Raw genomic sequence first — 26,756 nt, 5'->3', positions numbered from 1 at the left:
AATAATAAATGTCCATCTTTAAGCCAACATGGATGAGAGGCTCCTATTTCAGCATCTAATTGAATTTCAAACGAGCAACGTTATAATGAAGGCGATGTGATCAAAAGCTCCGGAGCAGCTTCGAAACCTTGCACCCGGTGGTGAGACTGTTCAACTTTACTCTCAAAGACTTTTACTTCTTTCCTCCTGCAGTATCAGCTCCTGGCAAGTAACGCATAATTAAGGCCTTCATTGATTATGCTTGGACAACTCAAAACACTTGATGAAGGTTCTGTAAATGTTGTGGTAATTCATCACATGGCTGGACAACCAAAGCACTTCGTTAAATGTTGACATGGGTTGTGGTCTTGGTTATATCCTGAAAAAGTCGATGCGGATTTGAAGGATTAGGGAGTTGAACTAATGAGCATGGTACTCTCTGACATACAACGCTCGCTACAGTATTACAAGGTTGCAGCAGCTCGTTGCACGTGAATATGATCCAGTGGCAAATTAGTTTAAAAAGAATCATTTGTGGAAGACAACGTTGTGTTACAGTAATGCCAGCTCGGTACTACCGTATGTGCAACCTTTATTTGTGTCAGTAATTCACCTTTCCTTCCGTCTCATGTGAAAATATCCAAGGTGGGATTAACCACATTAACCACATTAGAATCAACTTTGATCACTTTGAGCCACCTTCAAACAGGGAAGAAGAAGCTTTTCATCTTGTAGCCTCAGATCACAAGTTAAATTGGACATGTGTGGAACCTATTCATTACACTGCTCATTTCTGACTCACAGTCTTACTTTTATGTGTGCTTGAAGCATAAAAACACCCGTTTCAGATTGTTTCAGAGCACTACAGAGCACTTTTTCTTTAGTTTTATAATGTATCATAACACACTGCACTGATAGCAGAAATCTACTGCAAATAGACAAAGCATTGATATGCAAATGTTGGATTAAATAAATACAGTAGCATTTAAGAAGTCTGACAGGAGATAAATTACTTGATCATTAGTAATTGCATTCCAGTGACAAATAAAGCATTGTATACATTTAGTGACATGATTTCTGAAGTGGTCTGCAAAGACAAAGTCATTTGAGTTACGTTGAATTAACTGGAAATTTGAAACTTGCATATTTAGTTGATGAGAGAAACAAAGTTAACACGTGAATGACACTGAACAGGCCTCTGAGTGGGCAGATGATACATGCCCCCATGTTGTAGGCTACAGTGTAAAAAGTAGCTTTTCAGAGAACTACAAAACAAAACGCAGCTGCAGTATTAAGTCATTGTGAAGTAACACTAAATCACTTCTTGTGTTTGCCGTGCTGTTGCACTGTGAAAAGGGTCAGTTGGAGGTGAAATTAAATAGTAGATACACTCTTCGTCAATCAGTCAATCAATTTACGGTGAAAATGTCTCGGAGTTAACCGTTTTTTAATCAGGACAAACGGCTGTCCTACTAAAACTGGGACCACGTTGTGACATCATTTGTACTGCATATTAGTCCACACACATAATTCAGAAGATCATACTGTTTAACACTGTATTTACATGCTGTTACAGCACTGAAAATGTAAATTAATTCGCAATACATTTTCAAATTTGCAGGATCGGTATACATCCTGTAAGGTAGGTAAAAAGCATCGTTACAACAATACTCCCAGAGATACAAATGTCCAGTTATGCACTCCTGGGTACAGTAAATACGTTGAGACGTGTTTTCCATCAGAACTGTGGTTCACACTGAATAAGCATGCAAATAACCCTCATGGGTTTTATGATCAGGCTCAGTTTTTGTGGCTGAATGCGACTCTGCTAAGTGTGGGAACAATTAATGTGTTTCTGGCACGACCTTTATCACAACGTGCCAAAAAGGCTTATCGGAAAACAGATATTTAAAAAATCACAATGACAGCAAAACATATTATCTCAAACTACAGCCTGAAATAACAAACAATGGGGAGCACATTTCATTATAAGCCTTCATTTCAGTGGATTTACAAAGTGCATCACCAAGTAGGACATTGGTAACTCTTCCTGGTCTCACAGCACGGCAACGCTACAATATGCTGGGAAATGAACCTCACTTTTCAGCTCATTGTCAATCCAAAATATTCCTCTTTCTTCTTAAAGTAGTAGTTGAGTCGTGCCATGGCATATCTGGGAGGAGAGCAGAGAACAGAAAATAAATAGTCAGAGAATACAACAGCTCTTAGTAAATAATGTCAAATCTGTTCACCGTTCATTTTGGATGTTTATGGTGCATTTTCACAATGTAATGGCTTCAAATGTGACCCAGCGCGATTGTTGCATATACTGTCATCTTCCTGTGTTGTTTATCTTATCTTTCCGGTCTCTTTCCTCTCTGTGCTAAATAAATGAACAAATATATAAATCTCTTGCTAAAAGGGCAGTTTTCTGTGACAACCTTAGTCCAAACAAGCAGCACTTTAAAGTTGCTTGCATTGAATGCAAGTCTCTCCTCAGCAGATCTGCATTTTATCACTGTAGGATGGCTTTTTGCCATATAGTATTGAACTTTCCTTAAATTAGGGGACAGAGATAAGAAATAAAATAATGGTCATAATGAAGGAAGCAGGGACCGGCATACCCTGACTTTTAGTCTTGAGTTTGGGTCCAACTCCAACAATGCTGAATTTCCAAAATGCAACTTGGTAGCATATTATGTTTGACCCTCCCTGCCTGATTAATGGCTCAACTCAACATCTCGGGATTGTAACATTTTTCTCAAGAAGATTCAATAAATCCTGAAATCTTAAACTGAGATGACATTATGACATCATCAGGGTTATTTTCTCAGACTTGACAAAAGCTCCTTCAGGGCCACAGAAGATGTTCTGTGCTTTTACTGGTTGTCATTCACTCAGATGAGTAAACTGATCCTTATATGTAAGATTCAGAGAGCGCTCATTTAAAGTGCGTCATCGCAGGCATCGCAATACACTTTAGAAATATGATTAATATTACAATTTAAAATAAGTAAATGTAGTTTATGTAGTAATAACACAATGGAATATTTAGTCTGTATTTGTTTGTTGCATATATTTAAACTACCTGAACTTTTCTTTGAGATATCTGGCTTTTGACCTCCGGAGCTTTTCATTCACTCAGCTAGAACATACTTGAAGTGCTATTTATAGGATTCTGATCTTGTTACTGCATCCTCTCATCTTCAGTGTGCATACTGTACAATGTTTAAATCGAAAATGGCATTTTTCTTAAAAGATGTAGACTTATCCGTTGAAGTTCAAGTGCACACTGGTGGGCACTGTGGGTTTTGTTTACAAAACTTGCATAACAATATAGCATCAAGTCTCTATTCAATACAGCACTGAGTCTGAAAGCTGTGCCAAAGCCTCGGAACTTAACTGCTGGAAAAGTGGTTTATTATCGAACGCTTCAATAAATCTGATGTCTGAGTAAGCTGCTGCCCTTGGCCATTATACTATACCCTTTGAAATTAAGTGAAGTTTCAAAAGCACAGAAAATGAAGGCACAGAGAGGAGTTTGTCCTTTAATCAGTGCTTTCACTCAACTCCTCAATGTCAAATCAGTTTTCTCCCTTTTACTGCACGGTGAGACAAAAGCATAATGCAGACACATGCCTTTTAGTTACTTGTATTCCCTCACTCTGTTCTTCACCTGTGTCTCTGGGTAATTATTGTGTCAGAGTCTGACTTCTGTTTGCTCTTTGCAATTTTTCTTCGAGTTGTTTCTTTCTTTGAGTTTCTTTGCTTCACGTGTGGGTCACCTTTAGACAAAGAACACACAGCTTTAGCTTGTTGATAGAGATATAGGTTGTACAGCATGCGTCTAACCTTTGCCAATGAAAAGTAGTCGATTCAAAACAATTGGGGGAAAAGAAAAAATAAGGAAAAGAAAAGAAATCACCGGTGTGGCGCTGGGAGAGCCAGCACAACATTTTCTCTTCTCTCGTTGTGGTCTGGAAACACTCAAAAGACATTTTCTCTGGAGAGATTTTTAATACACCATATGCTACTGTGGATGACTGAGTCAGATGGCAACACGAGACCTAAACCTGATTGGATGAAGGCAACACCTGGTTGTAACGTGTAAAATATTTGCTTCTGCTTTTCAAATTGAAAAACAAAATATGGTGGCTGTTATGCTATGACATCAAACTTTTTGGTACTATCAATGAAAGTGCCTCACACATTAAGTGTTCTGACACTAGTTCTACTTTCAGACTAAAAAGGTGAAAAAACATTCAACACCACTTCGTAAATTAAAAAATGTTATGAACATTCAGTTTGTTCAATTAAAAAGTGAAAAGAGCTTCAATTTCAGCTCGTCGAAAAAAAAGTTAAATAAAATGAATCACTGGTCCTGGCACAATTCTCTTCTGTTCATCTAATTACCGGGTGCGCTCACGCCCTTCATAAGCCGAAATATATTTGAGTGTACCCATTTTAAAAGAACAGCAATCTTCACAGGTGATCCCATTCATCATTATTTTATTACGGCTGACACCTCAAACTAGCGTGCTTAACATTTATCATCATCAGAGATGAATCTGAGATGTTTTCCTATTTAGCAAAAGTAGGGGGAAATGAAAAGCAGGTATTCTATTTCACAATGTGCTTTTGTGCACAATTCTGCAGTCAGGCTATTCCAAACAGTGGGCCTCCTTCTCCTTCATTTCCTCATAATAATGTCTTTGTCAAATAACGGCTCACCTTGCCAACACATCCACAAATCTAAACCGCTGACTCGCAGACTTTCAACACATGAATAAAATCAGATCAGGAAAGTAAACATGGACGGTAGAGGGAGGGCGGGTTTGCATTCCCGTTGTGGCTCCCTATTGTCACATGCACATCTGGCCCTGGTTAAAGCACAAGGCCTGGGCGACGCCTGTCACTAGTTGGGAAGCCTGCAGAGATTTGGCTCAGGGGGATAACAGTGGAAGGAAAGACACACACACGCGCACACACACACACCTCAAAAATAACTTGTTTATCACAAAAGCTTATAGCAGCAACGCATTGTGTGTTCTCTTTTGAGTTAAGGGAAATAGACCTGCGTGGTGAAGCTGAGGGTAAGGTTGTGGTCATGTCAAGTAAGTTATGGCTTTCATCATTCTATTTTGAATAAAATAAAATGATTCGATGTATTGCAAACAAGGTCTTGCAGTCATTAACCTGCACAGAGTTATCTCTTAACCCTGCGTTTCAGCACTTGTGCTTTGATACATTCACTTCACGCCAACAGCCTTGAACCAAATGATGGACAGGCGAAGTTAGCGGCGAGCTAAATAAAGTTGAGCGCCTAACGAGACAGCGACTTTGTTTAGTGGTTCGTCTTGTTTAAGATAGCAAAAAAGAAAATTGGTGAACTTCTTCAACAATTCGATTGAAGTTCTGGAAAGATCATGAAACCTCGGAACCTCTACTTGCGGAGGTTGTCTGCAAATATACCATGTCCTTAATTTGTCAAGTAAAAAATGTCACCGCAAATTACCACACATATTTCTCCAAATACAGAAGTCAAGTGATAGTAATATAAATCCCGCGAGAATCGGCTTCCTGGTGATTTGGGGGTCTTATCTGTGTTCTCCGTGCCTCGTTTCTGCCTCTTTCCCAGTCAATAAATATGCAGAGCATTTTGGGCAGATTCAAATACAAGTCGCTCATCTTGCTAAGACAATAGAATAATTATAATATAAATAATAATATCTTTAATTGAAGGGGGTGTTGATTGATATTATTGTCAGATGTTTCCATAGATTTATAGTTGTCCAACTAGACAAGCTTCAGATTAGCTGTCACGTTGTCTAACTGAGGGCGGTGCTACACCTCCGCGTTCATTGCACCGTTAATGAAGTCAACGTTGACTATTATAAGAAGATCTCCGGTGTTGAAACATAAGATACTTCGTACACTTATGGCCTGGTCACACCAGACACCTGACTACTTGTTGGGATGGCGAGCTACCCGCTAACAAGCGAGCAAGTTACGACTTGCTAACGCTAGCCAGTCCCAATATTTCCCAAAGCTTCTTTCTATTACCTTTGTGCAATGCCATTTGATTTACATAACTCCTTGGCATTGTTCTCTTTGGTTTTTACACCATTTAAATCGCCATTTCATATTTAAGAGAGAGAAAAAAAAGCTCAGAGAAGCTAACCCGTTTACCAACTTACTTAATGCTTTGCTGTTAAATGTAAATGTAGATTGCTTTATGGTATTTAAACAAGGACAGTCTCATAATGTTGTTACTGTGGTGCTCACTGTCAATGTATTGAAATGAAAAGATGGAAGTGAGGTCAAACTTGACAGTTGCCATCCACGTTGTTTTCTTTCTTTACATCACGACTGATTAAGAACTCTGAAAGTAGTTGGCAGAGGGAATTAGGATGTATGAGTGTGTAATGTGAATGTGTTTATTGGGAGACAGAGGTTGACCGGGTAGTGATGCCTTCAAACCTGTTTCCCCATCGTTACTCTGAGCTCATTTAAGTCTAACCCTCCAGTTAAAGAAAGGTAACATGACCCTCACCATGCACTTTAGGACAACCTTAGCTGGCGGCTTAGAGGAGCAGACGTCTAGCAGGCGCATGTGGCCCAGCCAGGGATGAGAGACGTATATGTAAGGGAGGACCGACGGCATGGGAACAATAGTGCCTCTGTGCCTCGGCACCCCTCTGGATCACATTTCCTCTAAAGTCCAGATCGAAATGAGGCGGGGGCCGTCGCTGATCTAGCAAGCGAGCGGAGAAAGCCACACAGAGGGGAGGGTGCCGTGTGTCAATAGTGATTAGGATCACGATCACAACTGCGGCGGTTGTGGGGCACGAAGAGAAGGGAGGAAAAAGTGGGGGAAACATTTCGCCTTCCTGAACTTTATTGTCTGGTTGCTGGTACTGAGGAATGTCTCCTGGATCCTAATACATTTAAAAATAAAATAAATTAGTTTGGATTTCTTTAGAAAGTCTGTGTGAAAGCTGAACCGTTCAGATTTCTTGATTTGTGGTTTAAAAGTGAAGAACAGCAGAGAATGTCACGTGTAAATATGGTTTGTCTGCTTTAAGAAGTGACAGGAAGAAGTGTGCTCGTCCTGCCTGTTTTATGCTCGATTCTAGATACACAGTCTGAAAACACTGGTGGGGAGAAAAATGTAATATTTCCACTTGGACTCAAGTTCCCAGCTCTTTACTGTAATTTCTTTGTCAGGCAATCTTAAGAACCTGTTTGTTTAATTAAACATTGCAATAAAAAAAATAGGGAGTGCTTCAATTCAATGCACAGGATATATTTTGACCCATTTGTGAATATTTAAGTGATGTATAATGTTGTGAAGTGAAATTGCACTCAGGGCGTAATTTCCTTCGTGGTTTTATGTGTTTCTACATTAAACAGTTGCTTTATGTTGGAGGACGTAATGGAACCACATGGAAAAGGCTTGTTCCTTCTACTCCACGTGACCTTTGAGCCGCATTCGTCAAAAATACAAACCTGAGGAAGTCAAAGTCAATCAAGGAAAAGCGTGATTGCAGGATGGCCCAGAGACCCCAGAAGAAGTTTGATGCCTGGCGGAAGAGAAAGAAAACTAACTTGAAAGGAACACACTAGATGTTTTCATGCTTAACACCATTTATTACCGACTAGTTTTCAAAGCATTGCATTATCAAATGAAAATATATGACTTGCTTAGGATAATCCATAACAGTGGTTTATTCTTGTCAAAATTGCTGAATAAAGCAGTTGAAGTAGTTACCAAATCATTAAATTAAAGCACGATAGAATGCGTGTGTGTGTGTGTGTTAGGTACGTGATCTAGCAATTTTTAAAAATATAAAACACATTTGGAGTAATATTCTGTGAAAAGACCTTAACAGTAAAAATAATTCTGATTCTATTTTTGTTTTATCGAAATGACGAGAAAGAGAGGTCCACACTTGGTTGGAGCAGCTTGAAGGTCCACTGTGGGTAGTGTAGGAATGTATGTGTGTGTCTGTAGTGTTTTACTTGTGCTGTTGGGGCATAACTCTGTTTACACAGTGGGGACTCGCCTTCCTTATGAGGACAAAATGCATGTCCCCATTACGTAAATCATTACATTTACATTACTTAGAGCAATAAAAACACTCGTGTGTGTGTTATTAGCACTAGAGCCGTAACATTATAGAACCCAATGTGATGTGTTTGCATGTTCAGTACAATTCTCGATGTTGTCTGTAAAGAAATGGCAGCAAGAATGTGTGACTGGTCTGCAATTCTCATGCACCCTTTTGATGATCCAATCAAAGCTTCAAAAGCACACTTCTTCTTGCCCTCCTGCAGGTCACGGTGGGGTCAGATGTCAGCGTCTTCAGCATGGCAAATGCTGGCTGACGGACTGAATATTAGCCAAATGACTGACAGACTTGTTAACTGCATGCAGATATAGTCCATGATACAGCGTTAGGTCTGTACGGTCTTTCAAAAGTGTATCACTCTGGATTATGTTTGCGGTATTTGCACCATTGTGAAAATAAGTAGTGCAGATTGTTCTAAATCAAACACAACTGTTGCTGTATGGTTTCACCAGCTTTGTTTTTCTTTGATGTTTTGCTACATTTCCTTGTGCCACAGAGCAGAACTCACTTCAGTGACCCCCAGTTGTCGTGTTATAACTGCTGCTGCATGCCAGCGGCACGCTGCTAAGTCAGAATGACAAACCTCTGTATTGAATGGTTCCCTCCTTAATGGCTTTGCTCACTTAAGCTCGCAGACTTCCATGCCTCCATAAATTCCTGTTGTTCTCCACACATATTGTAAATCTTCATGGTAGGACCACTAATAGCAAGTCCTAATAAGATCCAGACAGGCCTCTGTTCTGCGGCCTAGTGATATAATCACATTTTTATTTGATAATCAAATAAAGGGTGGAATGAAATACTTGAAGAGCAATGTGCGGTTATCCCTGGTTTTTTCCCCTCTCTCTGGCAGATGTTCATCTCTAATCTCTGTCTCGAGTTGGAGAGAGATTGAGCGTGTTTCCATTATGATTAATAACTGCTCTCCATTAAGAGAGCATTAGTCTAACACTATGCAGAGACCGTCGGTAAGAGGCAGCCATTGAGAAAAACGGAGACGGGAGACGTGTGGGCAGAGTGACATCACAGAGCCGCAGGCTTTAGCCTCGACATCACGGGGGATCCTGCGGAGGAGGCGAGTCGCAAAGACCCCACGGCGTCTTGGCACAGTTTGCCACGGATTAAGATGCGAAAGAAGCAGCTTCACGCCGCAGAGCTTTGGCAACTGGCCAGGGTTTGTTCATGCCACACAGCAGAGCCACACAGCTTCCTTCAGTGCAGACTGGATTCCTTCGCTTTGACTATTCATCTGTATTGTCATTTGATGAGCCTTAACTATAGTGGGAATTCAATGTAGTTTGATTATTCCCCAAGCAATTAACAAGAGATGTGAAAGTAATACAAAAGTTACATTCCATAAAAAAGGGAATACAAAAAAAACATAGAAATATTAACAGGAATCAGACTGAATTGATGATCACTACAGTTGATGAATTGTACACCTTATCAACTCTATAATCTGGTGTTACCAGATGTAATGAGAAACAATACAACCGTAGGGAAATATGTGCTGTGCAAATAAATAGGCGAACATTTAGGGGACACAACTTCCGATGGAAAATGGATGCGAATAACGACTGATTTCATTCAACAAATATTCCAAATATATTTTGTCTTGTTGAATCATTTGATCTTTAAATTGTCAGAAAATAGTGACAATTTCCTAATTTCCCAGAGCCCAAGACGATGTCTTGAAACCCAAAGTAATTTTAATTACTATAATAGAAAATATTCATGCCGCTGGAATGAGAAAATCTTTGGCATTTCTGCTTTACGATGCAATTAATCGATGATCAAAATTGTGGCACTGATTGTTTTCGTAAAAAAATAAGAAAAGGTAAAACCTTTTTTTTAATATCATTAGGGAACTATTGGATATGTTTGATATTTGGAGTATTTTGTTGTTTTTGTCCCGTGACAAAGGAAAACCAGTAATAAAAGGCTCTCAGGAGGAAAATTAATTCAGTGAAGTGTTGTACATAAACACAACATTTAGTGGGTAAAATGCCTCTTTTTGTGTATATTTCTAAACGGAGAAGTTTCAGCTCAATTCCTTGAAATTACAGAGAACAGACCCTGTGATTTTCTCAGTTATCAGGCTGAGTATTCCTCATGTTGACACACGGCTCCAGTTGGAAACTTGGCTTGTTAAGCGTCAGTGATCAATTTCTCCCACTTCCCTCGAGTCAAGAGTCCTCCTCGGTTTGTCATAGAAAATCTGATTTCAATCAACCTGATGTTATCGCCTCTCTCACTCCATCCCAGGCTTCATTTCTTTCCCCGCCTCTCACGTCTCCCTCTCTGTTATTTTGGCCGAGACACGACTTGTTTAAAAAAAAGAGTAAAATGCTTCCTCATCATTTCTGGGCTATTTCAAGAGACATTCACACCACCTCAAAATTGGTCAGGACAATTCTGCATATTGTGTTGCGCTATGGAAGCATTTTTAGGCAGCACCACTTGAGCCACCAAAGAATGAAAATTGTGGTCATAAGAAAAATAATTTTGGCTGCTGGCTTTCATTTTTCCCTGCGGCAGTTTCTAATCAACTCAGATGGAGTCCATCAAACTTTGAACAGTGGTGGGTCAGCCGTGGATCGGGTTTGGGATTTTTTTCTTTCTTTCTGGGAGCTGGAAAAGTAAATTGTTAAAATGTGATGGTGAGGTGTTGCCGCCCTGTCATTTCAGAGGTCTGCACACATATGGATATTGTTGAAACGCACACACTAATCTCATAATATTGAGATATTTGAAGAGCAGAACTTAAAAAAGGAAATAACTGTTTCGAGATTTGTCACTTTCCAAAGAATTTCCAAAGTGTTGAGGCTCTACATAATGACATATTTCAACATAATCGGTGGGAGCAGACACTTACCAGCGAGAATTTGCAGACTTGAATGTAGAGCTGCGTAACTTCTGCCTCTGTAACAGTGACCTCATGTCCTGTGCTGTGCTTGTAACTCTCCAGATAGGCCTTCAGCCAGTCCCTCTGCAGCTCCAGCCTCGGGTAGAGGCTGTAGTTCACATCATTCACACCTCAAAAAACAAAACACACATATGCTCATAATGGTGGAACTACTGTCAGTGTTACAATTCAATACAATGCCTAAACCAACTGACAGTTTTGATGATTTGCCACACACTGCATCAGCTCAACTCTTGAGTCACAACTAGTGAGGTCCACATAAAATGTTCCAATTACTTGAGCAATTAAAGAAGCAGGGGAACTGGACGCCAGCACTTCCAGTTGAACACTGATGTTTACATCTTTGTCAGCTTAATATGGTGCAAATGAATAGTCAAAAAGTGTCTGGACGTGATTGTCATTGTGCCAGTTCCGGCAGGAAGGGATAAAGACTTATTTTCATGATCAGTTACTTTGAGATGATTTTTTTTGCAAATAATCTGTTGATTTAAAAATGTCAGATAATTGTGAAAAATGCCCATCCCAATTCTGCTACTGCTACTTTTACTTAAGTAAAGGCCCTGATGAATATATCCTCCATCACTGCATACTTAAATTGTACAATATGCCAGAAAGAACGATGATGGAAATTGGATGACACATACATTTTCAGTTTGAAAACTGATTTGAAAGTCGTTAAGGGATCTGTATGGTGCAAATACGAGATAATTGCTTTTGCAGTTTTGATAACTGACTGCAGCTTAACTGTATTCTCTCATTATCAACAGGAACAAAAAAAGGGATTCATGTGCTTTCACTAAAAAAACATACGAACGATTGTTTGCCTTTTTGTGCTTGACATTTGGGTCACTCGAGCTACAATTTAACATCATGATAATTTCAGGATTGGACCAAGTTTGCACAGTTGGCAGGTGCTCTCGCGAAAGCTGACATGATATGCTTCATCAAAACTATCTTAAAGGTGATAAATTGATGATTGTTCCACAAATGTTCAAATGAACCCTGTAAAGCTTTGCTGTGACACAGCTGGTCCATCAGAGACACTTTTAATCACCATGCAGAACACACACTGAATATAACAATTTGTCCTGGCAGCATCAGAAGAGGGACGGTTTCATGGTACATAACGGCAGAACGATAAAATGATATCGTCGAAGAGACTAGACACACTGGACAATGATTCTCCACACTACCTACTGTATATCCAAATTATACTTCACTCAATATCCCACATGAGGCAATCTGATATGTTCTGGCAATGAAAGATATTTGTAGGCAAATTGAACTCCTTTTCATCACAACACAGACCTACCAGCAAATTCATTGAAGTGATTGCCAATATCGAAGGCCTGGTAGTTGTAATCGGCGTACTCGTAGTCAATGAATTTCACCACTCCTGATGGAGGAGGAGAGGGGAAAGAAAGAAGCAGCGGTTACCAGGACAACATGAAGAACACATCTTCGGTATGGTTGTGCATCTGATGACTCCTTCCTTTTGTTCAAGTACAGAACCTTGTGGGAGTCAAAGGAACAATGAGCCTCTTTTGACTGAGAGCCACCCTGGGCATCCTTGTAAAACATGCGAGATGAATTAAATCCCGGGAAAAGGATACGACAAATAAGGTAAGACATTGAATAAAGGGGTGCAAAGGTTCACCTCTCTATGCAAAATAGAGGGACGAGGTATGAATACTCTGTGAGCTGCATTATTTCAAGCCGATGAAAAGAAACACCTTCATCATCCTTAACATTATCCTCAGTAACAGACGGAGACCCTTCAATCGCAGAGATTAAAGTTCAGCATAATTCAGTCAAACATTCTCAACAGTATTTAGTTTCCTTTATGGCCTCTGATTGATGGTCTGCCACACTAGCTCACTAGCTCAGGATAATGTGCACCATGTTTGATGTGCACTGCTGTTCTCACCCTCTTTGTGGTCGTAGATGATGTTTTTTGTCAGAAGGTCGTTGTGGCAGAGGACAGTCGGCGAGTCAATCTGCACGAGGTGTTTCTTCAATGACTCCATTTCAACTGACAACGTCTCAAAGCTGGGCACCTCTTGGAGAGGCATGGGACTGTAAAAGGCAAAATCAATGAAATTACTTTTTTCCTTTTTCTTCGCAAGAGGCAAGGCAAGATTGTCTGCGAGGAATGTTTCATGAAAGCGGGCTGTCTTTGCTTCAGAGGCATTTGGGCACATTGTCGGGCCAGCTCAACATTCGTGAATACCAACTTTGCCAGTGTGTGATGATGTATGTTACACACAAAAGGCTGCAAAAAAGACAAGAGATTCAAAATCTGGGTGGGACTCTCTGGCACAGCACTTAACTGGTTTGAATCCTACTTGAAGGGCCGAGAATACTTTGTGTCTGTAGCTGATTACACATCAGTGCTGACTAAAATGACATGTGGTGTTCCCCAAGGTTCAATACTGGGGCCTCTTCTGTTCAACATCTACATGCTTCCACTAGCTCAGATTATGGAAAACAACAAAGTGTGTTATCATAATTATGCAGACGACACACAAATCTACATAACTATGTCACCAGGGGACTATAATCCCATACAAGGGCTGGGTAACTGCATTGAACAAATCAACAACTGGATGTGCCAGAATTTTCTTCAATTAAACAAAGATAAAACAGAAGTAATTGTTTTTGGTACCAAGGACGAACAATTGAAAATCACCGCTCAGCTTCAGTCACTGATGTTAAAACCCACAAACCAAGCCAGAAATCTAGGTGTAGTTATGGATTCAGACCTCAACCTGAACAGCCATATCAAGACAATTACAAAATCAGCCTACTATCACCTGAAGAATATATCAAGGATTAGAGGACTTATGTCTCAACAGGATTTGGAAAAACTTGTCCACGCATTTATCTTCAGCAGACTGGACTACTGTAACGGTGTGTTTACAGGTCTCTGTAAAAAGTCTGTCAGAAAGCTGCAGCTCGAGTCCTCACTAAGACCAGGAGGGTGGACCACATCACTCCAGTTCTGAGGTCTTTGCACTGGCTTCCTGTCCAACAAAGAATTGACTTTAAAATCCTACTGTTGGTTTACAAAGCACTGAATGGTTTAGGGCCAAAATACATCTCTGATCTGCTGCTACCTTATGAACCATCCCGACCCCTCAGGTCGTCTGGGACCGGTCTACTTTCTGTTCCCAGAGTCAGAACTAAACATGGAGAAGCAGCGTTCAGTTTTTCTGCTCCACATATCTGGAACAAAGTCCCAGAAAGCTGCAGGTCTGCTGAGACCCTCAGCTCATTTAAATCAAGATTGAAGACTTTTCTGTTTGCTGCTGCCTTTAATTGAACCACGTTCAATTCATATATGAATCAATTTCCTGCATTTCTGCATTTTACTACTGCATTTTATTTCTTACACTGTTTTTTAATTGTTTTTAAATCTCCTTTTCTTTTGCCTTATGTTTTGATGCTTTTAATGGTTTTATGTGAAGCACTTTGCTGCTTATTTTGCTGTACAAATAAACTTGCCTTGCCTTTTAGTTTGAATCACTGCAGCTGACAAATACGCCACCAGTGACTTTCATTTCGGAAAAACATTCACATGACTTTAGTTATCATAAGACAGGCGTCATCATTATTTAGCAAATATCCAATATGGTCAGCTTTGTTTGTAAAACTTTACAAACATCCACTATGGGGTTTAACTAAAAGGGCAGTTTATTTCCACATTCAATTTAAATACGGTAAATGTTTTTGTGAACACCCTTTGGTTCTTTGCATATCTAACTGCAACCCCAGTGGCTTAGTATTATCAGCAGACTGTACTGTCAAATGTAAAACAACATACCCCTTTTTACGTTGTTAAATATTATGTTATTGGAATACTACTGATGCATTAATGTGGAGGTAATATTTTGCTGTTGTAGTTGGTTGAACTGGAGCTAATCTGAACTACCTTTTGGGTAGTTCAACCCGTAGCAATATGTCAAATAATAGCATATAAGATGATCATGTGTTTTGTGTGACAGTCACACGTCAAACATATTATATTTTGCTCTAAAAGCTGTTGAGACAAAGTACATTCTTAACAATTAAAGTATGCCTCATTGTAAAGTGGTACTATTATGTCCTTTGCTTCTTCAGATGTTATTGTAAAGGCTCAATCCAACCCGGAATTCCCCCTCACACATGGTGACTCACCTGCCTTTAAGAATTGTTCACTCTGAAAGAATTTGAATTGTCTGGCTTTCAGCAGTGTGTCAGTGTCCTGTTGTGTACTGTAAATGCTGTTTTAGAGGGTTGTCAAGCATTGAGAAACAGACTTCATGCAATTCTTGAATCTTAAAATATTGATCTTCAGAAATCCTCATGAGTTGATGGAGTTTTTGAACATTTGATATAATATCTAAGGAAAGTGTAGAGCAGCTGAGGGGAAAGAAATCTGAAATTAACTTTTGTTCGGGGGAGAACATCTATGTAAAACCAACTGTGTCCCAAATTCCACGTTTCTTCTCGAAGCAGCATGTTTGTAAACTGAAGCAGTTCGGCGTGCCTCATTGAGAGGTTACATGCCTTGTTTTCACTCCGTCGATTGCTCGATCTATCAAAGAAGGCAGTAATGTCCTTGGACGTCAGTGCAAAAATGCACCTGGAAGAAATGCTGCGCAAGCATCCGTTTCCTAATTCATTTCCGTGTTTCCTTTTCAGTCGTCAGGTCACGATAAGAGGGTAGTTTAAACAGTGTAGTTTAAACACAACCTATTTATTCCTTGGGGAACAAACAGATGCTCCGGTATTATACACACTTGTAGACATAATTTAGTGAGGCCTGTTAGGAACGCACAATAAAAGCAGAGGAGCGGGGCCTTGTTTATAGTCATGACTCTGCTGCCTAATTCAACTCCACCTACACATCCTCAACAACACAAGTCATTTCTGTATCCCTCATCCACTCAGTTCTCCTTCCTGCAGGGGATCGACAGATCAATGGATTGATTGAATACAAACAAACTAAATACGCAAAAACCTATATTATTTTTTAAATATCTGCTTGAGTTTGGACCTTTTTAATATCTTATTCAACTTAAATACTGCAAATGCTGTAAACTACTTTCCAAATAGCAATTTCGGAAAATCTCGCCCAACAAAATAGCTGTCAGGAGTGTTTGATTCACATCGCCTATGAGATCTTTCTCCTGCTAAGAAACGACCCCCTCTGACATGCATAATTTATCTATCTCCTCTCTAATATGAATTAAAAAACACATTTGAATGGTGAATCACTCTGATTCCTTTTCAACCCATCCATGGCTTTAACTTAACAAACTGACTTTTACCATAGAAAACCTGCGAGTACTCGGGAGTCAAAAGCTAAATGAAAGACTTTCATTGACTTTAAATGGAAACCTTTCGTCTTGCCATCAGATCTTTTCCTCTCTCTTTTCTGTCCTTTTCATGGAAAACAGTTCGTCGAGTACATTCGCCTCCTGCTCCTTGTCAACTCTCTGTAAGGTAATTAGTGGAATTTCCTCCTCTGGCGCTTCATTATCAATGTGCCTTATTTACATATGATTTCAAACACCAGCCGAGCACTGATTTTTTTCTTTCTTTCTTTTTTTCTTCTTCCTTTTTGCAGTTTTATGCGATTCGCGGGAGTGCAAACGGGAGACGTAGCAGGGGGCCTTTGGGAGAAGAAGAGGTTGCACTCTTGCCTTCCATTGCCTTTCTCTCTTTTCTCTCCCATCTCTGACTTCTACTGTGCACTCCCTCTCCGAACCTTGCAGCTGCTGCAGCCTCTTTCGCTCTCTCTCTCCATCTCGCTCCTCTTCTCTGTATCTGTCTCTCTCTTTGCACAGCGGGTGGCTTGAGAGCTGAAGACCTCCTCTGCAGGTGCAGCCACTTCCTGCTCTCTCTCTCTCTCTCTGCCTTTCTTTTACCATTTCCTCTGAAGATCACATTCATACCAGCACTCACACATTCTCAAATACAAAAGGTTCTCTGATGCCTGTTTAAAATCACTTTTTTTTCATTCTTGGTCTCCTCTGTCTCTGCTTCTGTGTGTGTGTCGGTGTGTGTGTGATATCATTCATGCAGTTGCACATTCAAGAGACCCGCATATATGCAAACAGACTAACACACACACACAGGTTTTAACCATGACTGAACCTCTTAAATCTCATCTGTTAGATCTTTTAAATTATGCCGTGGAGTTCCTTTAATCACTTTAAATCACTCTTTGTTCCAAATCCTAATTATTAATATTTTCCTGGTCATTTTGAGTTCCTCTGTGTTTGAGTGGCAGTGGACTGTGTCAAGCCCCTCAGTCACACAATTGTCTCACAATATAGCACCATCTATTGGGCCTCTGAATGTGGTGCAGCTTCTGTAGATGACCATTACAGTGAGTAATGTCCTGATTCATCCATACACTCATCACCTTTTGTATCACATTGTATACAAAGTCATCCATTGTACAAATCAGGAGTTGTATTTAGTGATACTCCTATATGTCTGCTGTGTGTGACACTGAAGCTTAAAAGGGCAAAAGGAGTTAAATGTAAGATGTAACGTCAATAAAACCAAAATCTTCATAATCTCTTGAGACGTTAAACAATGAAGCTGTGCTCCATTTCACTCGATGTGCTTTACGTTGGCAGGGTTTCCTTTTATGTTGGTTGAATTTCCAACATGTCAGATTCAAAGATTGGACGGAATCAATATTTTTCTTTCATCTTGCTCCAGGTAAATTATGGTTCATTTAGTGCATTAAACATGATCATCTTGGCTAAAAGTACAATCATTATTATCTTAAATTGATACGGTCTATCTCGTAGTAACAAAACAAAACAAAACTCAGTTCCACAGGGTTTCCTCCTGGAGCAAAGCAGAAAATGACAAAAAGAAATCTCTGGGCTTAGTCGGGGATGTGCTCTAAAATGAATGGATCTACAATGAAATAGTGGACAAACCAGAAAATACAGACATAAAAAAGTGAGTTGTTGCTTGTGTCTTGTCTTCCTGATGACGAAGAAGTTAAGTCACACTGGCTTTCACTTCAACCTTTGTCTTTCTGAATCCAGAAAGCTTAAACTCCTTATCATTAAAGTCTCCTTCTCCGTCCCTTTCTTTAATGGATGACTTGGAAACTCAAAGGAGAAACAGAGACTCTAGGCCTGCCAGCTTCAGTTTGCTTGGACTTCCGACCCCTCCACTGCATACATAAACAAGGTTGAGCGTTTGACAGATAAGGGAGAGCTCTGCAGGAAGCTTGTGGCCGAGCGTCTGTTTCTTTGTAGAGTCTGGACGGACCCTCTCACCTCTCAGAGACAATGCAATGTCACTACCACGGAGGCCCCGCCCCCGTCTTGTCCCTCTGACCAATGAAAGCTCACAGTGGCCTCTATCCCCAAAATGGGAGAGGTGAATGTGCCATTTGAGTACAAGTCGTTCAGTTAATTGAAAGACAATGTTATGTACGGGTGGAGAGGAACACTGTGGGCAGATTTGAGAAATGTACATTCGGCATATGAAAAAATGACAAGAAATCAGTGGAAATGCAGTTGCCTAAAAGATGAAGATGTGGAAAATGTTGCTGGTTTCTATCGAATAGATGAATGCAAAAAACTACCACTGTGATATTTCACCACCGAGGTAGCCTGCAAGCAGCAGCTCAATCGGTGTTTGTTTTAAACTGCGGTAATTAGCTCTTTGTTCTCCCTTAGTTACTCTTGCTAACCTATAGTTTCCAATGATAAAGTTTTCAGTTAATGACTCTGAAACAATGCATTCTTGATTTCAGACAGAGGTAAAAAAAAAAAAAAATGATAAAAGCACACTTCTAATTTCTTGTTGTTGACCGTTGATTTTGCTGTCAGAAATGACAACCTGCTCCCATGCAGGTGTCATAAGCGGCAGCTAGCCTACTAATTAAGCTAACGTGTCAGCTAACGTTTAGATGTTTGCAAGTAGCTTGTTTTAATACAAGTATCTTAAATATGCTACATGCTATTGTGAGTCTAAATCCTAATTTCCCAGTCAAAAAATCAGCAGCCTGACTTGTACATAATGAAAACAACACTACACAGTGTATGGACTCGTCAACAATGGAGTTTTTTAAAGGTTCGATAATGATGTTTGGCCTTTAAAGTAATGCTGGGTTAGGTTAGCACTGTTGGTATAAAGACAGTTTGCCAGACATTCAGATATCTAAAACACACAATAAGATGATGTTGTCAAGGGCTGTACCTCTTCGTGCATCGCTGTGAAGCCGGGCTGCTCTGCATCAGTGTCAGAAAGTGGCACATTTTTGTCCAGAGAGGAGGTTCAACAGGCGGACCACAGTTTGGCTGGATTGAGTGGATTCTCCCAATCTCTGCTGCGATCAATCTGCGGAGAGAAAACATTTTCTCAGATGAGCCTGGCCGACGCTGTTATTGCACAAACAACCATTATCAGAGTAGAAACACAACTCCCTTTCCATTTAGCGCTCTTATCTTGTTCTTCTTCTCAAAAAATGGGCCTTGTTGCATTCGTGACCCTTTGACTACTTGAGTGCTCGATCCCGAGGCATCTTAGCCGTGACATACAGTTTTCTGGGTATTCCCCACAGACGCTATCAGGCGGGGCAGGGTTGATTGATGTGTATCGTGGCCTCGGCTGTTCAGCCTTGGCTGGCTGTGTTGTGTCCTACTGTCCTGTGGTGAGAATAATGGTGCTGGTCTGTTATCGCCGGGATGATGAATGAACCCGGGGGCATGACTAAACAACATTGCTCAACATGAAATATGACTTAAATGATTAAAAAAGAAAAGCACCTGCATCAGCACAATTGAGATGCCCAACACACACACACACACACACACACAACTGTTGCCTCAGAAAACATAAATGGTTAAGGTTTCACATCACTCTCAATAAACCTGTTGCATTTTCAACAGTTTGACCAGTAAATGGACCTGGAAATAATCGCTATCAGCATGTATTACCTATTTCATTCATGGCATTGTATGGCAGCCTTCATACTATATGCAACGGTGGTGACAGTTATGTCTTAACTTACATATTATATTTTAACTTTTACATTTTGAATAAGTAGTCTTGTTAAATGATAAAATCAGCAATTTTATGATACATTATTACCCATTGTTTTTATAAATTGATGTAATAATACCCAATGCATTTGACGAGAAAAGTCAGTTGAATGAAGGAAATCTTCATAGCAAGTACATGAAATACATATTTCAAACAGTATAAAGGGTTCAAATGTATTGCTGAAGGTCCTTTAATTTAGATATTTCATAGAGTGCTTTTATTTTGAAAATGTAAACCTGTAATGACAGTATGATTTATTTTGCCTTTATTTGTTCAAAAACTCAATCATTTTTGGAGGCAAACTTAGTGGTAAGGCTGATTCTCGTACCATTTTTGAAAAGTCATAATGTGAGCATGACTTGTTTTGATGATCATCATATTGCAGTTTTCAGTGAACCAGGAAACTCCCCCAAAAAGCCCAAATATGCTCTCAGCACATTGTCTCTGATAAAATCAACTTTGTAAAAGACATAAATCTAAATCTGAACGGCGTTCCAGGCAGAGACCTGTAGATGGAAGGTTGCCGGAGCAGCTTATCATCCAGCACCGTTCCTCGAACAAACTCGTAGCAGATGCCATTCTGGAAGGTGCAGTAGATCTGTGGACCACACCCGTGGGCGTGGAAGACCTGGAACATCTCCACCTCGCGGTCCCTGTTCACGTAGAGCTCCGTCATTCTGCCGTAAAGACGCACCAGAACACAACCGGGCTCCTGGAGAGAAGCCACGAAGCAGCCAATCAGCTGGTTGGTGATGCCTTCTGTGAATGTCTGAAAGGACAGGAAATCAAAAAATATATTCAATTTAGCAGCCGATCAGCTGGTTAGTGATGCCTTCTGTGAATGTCTGAAAGGACAGGAAATCAAAAAATATATTTAATTAAATTTAGTTGAAAGAGGAAAAACACAGTTCATCAGCTACAGAAACTGAGAGCATTTACTGTCATAATCCAGTCCTGCTCCTCGGTTAATGTTTTTACTTTGCTTCAATCGTTCATGTTTTGTGTTTCCTGTTTTATTTTATCAGTCACCGCTCCTCTTGTTCCCGATCACTTCACTCCTTGCCTTTGTGTTCTCCGGCCAGTTTTGATCTGCTGCCTCGCCCTGATTAGTTTCACCTGTCCCTCGTTAGCCCCACACCTGCTCACCTGTTCTCACTCCGTCAATTAGTCTGACAGACAGAAACTGATCACACCCTTTCATGGAAAATCCTTATCTGAAAAGTAGCTGGTAACTATGGCAGTGAAATAAATGTAGAATTTTTATTTTTCTCTGAACTGAAATGGAGTAGAAGTATAAAGTAACATTAAAACATCTACGTGTACGTGGTTACATGGCAGTTTATGTCATACTTATGCTATATCTATTGATTATTTAGATATTAAAATATGTACCAAAAGAGCAAGGTGAAAGTAATGTTTCAATGAAAATATTGTAATATATGATATCGCAAGATAATATGCAAGGATGGATTACCAACTGTGCAAAGCGAGTAACAAAGCGGGTAACAGGGAGCCCAGACTCCCATGCGCTCCCAAAATGTGTCAGGTGCACCTGTCCTATCAGGTGTCAGTTGGTTTTTGGTCTTTTGACTAATGGAGTGCTGCACGGATGACGTGGTCTTGTAGGCCAACCTTGGAAGTTGGTGTCGCACTGGTTCCCTCGACATTAAAGTCCATGAGATTTTTTGGTTGGATTTTGGAATATTGCAGAAAATAAGCAAACATTTAAGATTTTTTTTTAGCAAGATAATCTTTACAACTCAAAACTTTCCCTTTTATGATTTTTGAAGCGTGGATGGAAGTGCAAGTAAACACATTGGGCCTAATTTATTAACTTGTTAGCAACCGCCTTTTTAAAGATACGTAAAAGCTTAAAAATTGAAGAGCTGTATTTACTGACGTATTTTATATCGTAGACGAAAATGTTGGAATCTTTTAAGCTTGTGTTAACCACATACCTTATTTCAGCCATCCAATCAAAAACCCATTCAAAAAAAACCATCGACTTCAACGCGAGGGAACCGGAAGTGCAAGAATGCTAATTCACTTCTAGGTGTCATGACTCATTCCTGCTGCACTTTATTGCATATTTGTAAGAAAAGTCACACAACTGCAATATTAACCAAGACGGGTCCTGCATTTTAGCTAATGTGGCCCCGTCTTGTAGAGGGACTGTGTCTAAAAAAATGATATAGAAAAATGGATGTAAAATGAAACACGCATACACAGGTACATGCAACAGTAATGAGACATAGAGCTGTAGACAGCTGCAGCCTGTGCTGCCCTGGCCGTGCTGCCCTGTGTGTGTGCACAACAATACCACAGTGACCACTGTTTGCCTGCAAAGGCCCCATGGGACATTTGTTGTCATTCAGTGGTTTCTCCAAGTCTCTCATTCTCTGCCACAGTCTCCATGGCATTCTGTGAACCTCGGATGGGCCCTGCACACTGCGGTTTTTCATTTAGATGGAAAGTGAACAAACATGCCCACCTTGACATCGGATCAAGCATTGATATCGTGGACGGAGGGCCACTTGCTTACTTTTCACTGGCTTTGACATTGTTATCAAACTCCCTTTGTCTCTGATTTGCACATATTATCTTTACGTGAACGTTTTTCTGATGTACTGCGTTTTATTTGATGTATAAATCACTCATTGTCATTTGAAAACAAAAACTCACTGTCATTTCTGGACGTATATAGAGATGTACATGTGTATCTAAACTGCTTATATACAAGTGTTAAAAGAAGCAATGCAAATATTTGCCTCTGAATTTGTAATTCTTTGGCTTTTAAATACATTAAATTATTTATTTCGTGTGAACCCCTTTTGACATTGTCTCTTTCAGTTTTGTTGTCTTGTTTTCCTTTTGTTTTTTATTTCTTTTGACGCTGACGTGCATGTTAAGCACTCAAATTGCCTTGAGTTTTATCTGTTGTTTGTAAAAAGAGAGCAAAGGTGAAACATAAGTAAATAAAACAGTTTGAAGCACAGGTGTTAGAGGAACGATATGTCCTTCCCCTGTGTAGTCTGTATATTCAAACAGATGAACACAATACATCTTTGGATTTGAAAGGAAACATCTACTCTTTTGTGTACACTACTGGACCTGCTGTAGATTGAGAGGTCACCCACCAAATGTGCTGTCGCCAAACACACATAAACCCTATTTCTCTGAAAGATTGGACCTCGTGTTTGCACATGGGACCAGAATGGGATTATACTGTTCTGAACAGACGACACACTACACATCTGTTTCCAGGGTTGACATAATAAAAGCGTCTACTTCTGTTGTCCAGTTACCTTGGTTTCTCTGCTGGTTTTTATATGTTAGAGGCGGCCACGACTTTCCGTTTTAAAGCATATATATGGCGATATTTTTTTTATTATTGTCAACAAATCCCATGAAAAGACCAGAACCAACAGTGTATTAGTCTGTCTCTCAATACTATCTGATTTTCCCAGCCGGTGGCAACTAAGTCTTCACAGAAAATGTTAGCATTGTGTCTGCAACCATTGACATTATTCGTATCCGTAGTTTGCAGAAATGCCAACATTTTCCTGGCCAACTGGTTCCTGTAAAAGACGTCAGCCTATAAAAATGCCCCCAAATTTACTTACATTTGTGTTAAGTGCTAAAGTTTGTCCTAAAACAGCTGGGATTTGTCTTTTTGGCAAATGTTGCTGAAGACAGATGAAAAGCACTTTGTGGTTCACTATTTACAGCAGGAAGGTGTACATGAGATCCATTGAATGTAAGCTGCAGTCCATGTTCATCATAACAGACGGAACACTGTATATGTATCTATATGCAGCCACTTCTTATTAATCTTGTACAGTCTGTTAACTCACACTACACTGTAATCCGCCTTTCTGCATGGGCTGAACCTGCAGCGTTTCTCCTCTGCTCACAATGTCGTTTTTTTTCTTCCTTTTTCTTTCCAATCGACGATTACAGTGAAGCTTATTCAAACAAGACAACAACCACAACTATATCCTCAACAAGGTTGACGAAAACAGATTAAGGTAGCATTAGACCCTTCTTGTGCAATTTAAGTAAGAGGAAAAATATGGTGCTCTGGGTGGCTGGCAAATGCAGACAATATGCTCTGTCTGTTCTGCACTCAAGTTCAGTTTTATATTGCAGCAATCTCAGTCAAAACTGCAGTTTGTAAAATACTTCTCCGATAATATTAAAACAAGTTCACAAAGGTTCATGAAGGATCTTTTGAAAGCAGCCGTGGGGAAATTGCACCGTGGAACTGCTTAAATTGCAGTAACACAAAGGGTGAAACAGCATGAATTGAGTTTTATATTCCCTGTGAAGACTAGAACCTCATTGTGAGTCTACACTTTAACAACTTGGATGTTTTATGAAAATGATTGTAGGGAGAAAATATTGAATTTAAAGTTTGACCATCTCTACATCTTTTTTTTTTGCTTCTCTTTCGTCCACGCAGCATTTTTTCCTGAAGATATCAATGTGACATTCAACATCTAAATTAGAATTAGGGTTGCACAGTCCAACCCTGCCTCCTACAAAATGACTTTCCCATACTACTAATATGCATTCTCAATTACGCTTCGAGGGAAATGTATTTCATAACCTGTTATAAACACGCGGTTAGCATTGACAATTGAAACAAAAAAAGGAATCAAAACTACTTGGGTAGGTTTAGTAAAATTTATTAGTAAAAATGGTTTGTCTTCAAATTATTACATTTGTTACGTTATCTACGCTGAGGACATACATTTAAATAAGTGAATGTTCAATTTTGGTCACACATGGGACCCTAACTGCGCTCTCTTGTGACTAAGTCCTGTGTAAGATTGACCTGTCCATCACCCCAACCTGCTCTGCATGCAGACTATCATTAGAAACCTATTTGTGAAAAACAAATCCACATCTATAAGTTTCCCTTAAAATCTAATTCAAATGCAGTTTCATTGTTTTAGGAGTAAGGGCTGCACAGTCTGAACAGATGCAGTACATTAAAGTGAAAGTTGATGGAGAACCTATTGTAACAATAACGAGGTTGAGTAAAATCATTGGACTATATAAAAAATTATCATAATGGATCCCAACCATTCTATGTGTAAACACTTGCTCAAGATGTCTAAAATTTAGAGATCTGCCGCACTTGGAACGTCATCATCATAACCCCAAATAATGAAGCCCAAACTCTGACCTTTCTTTACAAAGTGGTGCACATAAGAGATGAGCATTCGTTCCCCTCGGGTATGAAAACAACGTGTGAAGCTCAATCAGTATAATACGGGGTGATCAAGTCAAAAGAACAGACGTTTATCTGGATAAGCTTTTTACAACCAACCAAGATGCAATCATGGATAGATGGTACTATATAATAATATAATAATGGGACTAAAATGCATTTTTTTGCAAGTTGCAGTTGCAAGGAAAAAATGTTGTACGTTGTACGTATGTTGTGCATTGTATGTTACGGTAAACCACAGGATACGTTGAATGTGTATGTCTTTGCATTTTGTCAGAGCAAATTATGTCGTACAGCGAGCAACGCACAAAGCAGTGACGTAGAGCAACCCTTATGGAAAGTTACATCTTATATAACGAGTATAACAACTAAGAAAATCCACGAAGGCGGGCAGGAAGGGTTAGTGGGTCAATCAAACAGGATTGTTATCAACAAGAACCTGGTGCCCCATTTGAAACCAAAAGTAAAGCCTTGACTTTACGCTTGTTACGTAACGTTGTTCAGTAATGTTACATGCAAAAGTCTGCTAAGGAAGGTTGTTGTTTATTTACAGTAGTTATATTGTTAAGTTACTTTTTGTTACATTTGTTACGTATTTCAAATAAAAAACATTATCTTTTTTCTAACCTTAACCAAATAGTTGTGTTGCTTAAACCTTGTCAATCGTTTCACAACTTTAACCATGTGGCATTGTGCTTTTGTTTGTGTGGGATGTATGAGGCGGATATGAAATGTATTGATGAAACGACATTCAATGGATAGCGTGGTTTGCAGAAATGCACAATGCCAACATTTATTCTAGCAACTGGGTTGCTTTCACAGTCGTTATTGAATCCCTTAGACACAAACATTCACTTGCCTTCATATTAATGTCCTTTGCCTTCCAATTCGGACGGAGTCTGCTGAGGAGATCCAGGATTCCTCTACGAGGTTCATTCTCATCAATTTGGAGGTCCACATGGAGGAGCTGATTCCCAGCACGAGCAAACCGACTGTTCATTTTCAACGAAGCAGACGTGAAGCCTTGGATTTTCCCTCCAAAAGTTTGAGGTCTAGAACTTGTTCAGAAACTTTTGAACCAGAGTCCCACTCTGTTGGAAAACATCCGCCAATGTGGGTTTGATCTTAACAATAAAAATGAAACAAAACAAACTTGAATGAGGGAGAAAAGTCTGAATGATGGCGATACAATACACAACAGCGCTCTGGCATCTGTTTCTATCAGAACAATTCGAGAGCCATGCGTGGTATTTTGCCGGTCAGTCAAATTGTCCACATGTGTGTCCAGTGACTCAGCAGTCGGGCTTGCTTATCAGGGGCCAATGTTCCTATGGGCATCTTCATCCTCACTGCTACAGTTTACATATTAACCACCGGTGCTTCGCGCCTGTAATCCGTTCAAACAGCCACAAAGATG

General features: G+C 39.8%; 1 protein-coding gene across 1 annotated transcript; it reads right to left on the bottom strand.

The window, feature by feature from the left end:
- Window positions 1-2,082: 2,082 nt before the first annotated feature.
- On the bottom strand, window positions 2,083-26,339 carry LOC306776002 (ethanolamine kinase 1; the record flags this gene model as incomplete). Its single annotated transcript, XM_079266595.1, has 8 exons — window positions 2,083-2,152; window positions 7,489-7,562; window positions 10,987-11,147; window positions 12,350-12,433; window positions 12,965-13,113; window positions 19,258-19,398; window positions 20,610-20,872; window positions 26,199-26,339. 8 exons carry the CDS (start codon window positions 26,337-26,339, stop codon window positions 2,083-2,085), a joined length of 1,083 nt encoding a protein of 360 aa, XP_079122721.1.
- Window positions 26,340-26,756: the final 417 nt, after the last annotated feature.

The sequence above is a fragment of the Melanostigma gelatinosum genome (assembly GCF_949748355.1).
Source record: "Melanostigma gelatinosum genome assembly, chromosome: 1".
In the NCBI taxonomy this organism is placed as follows: domain Eukaryota; kingdom Metazoa; phylum Chordata; class Actinopteri; order Perciformes; family Zoarcidae; genus Melanostigma; species Melanostigma gelatinosum.
Note: the sequence above shows the minus strand (reverse complement) of the source record. Positions and strands in the feature narration are given on the sequence as shown.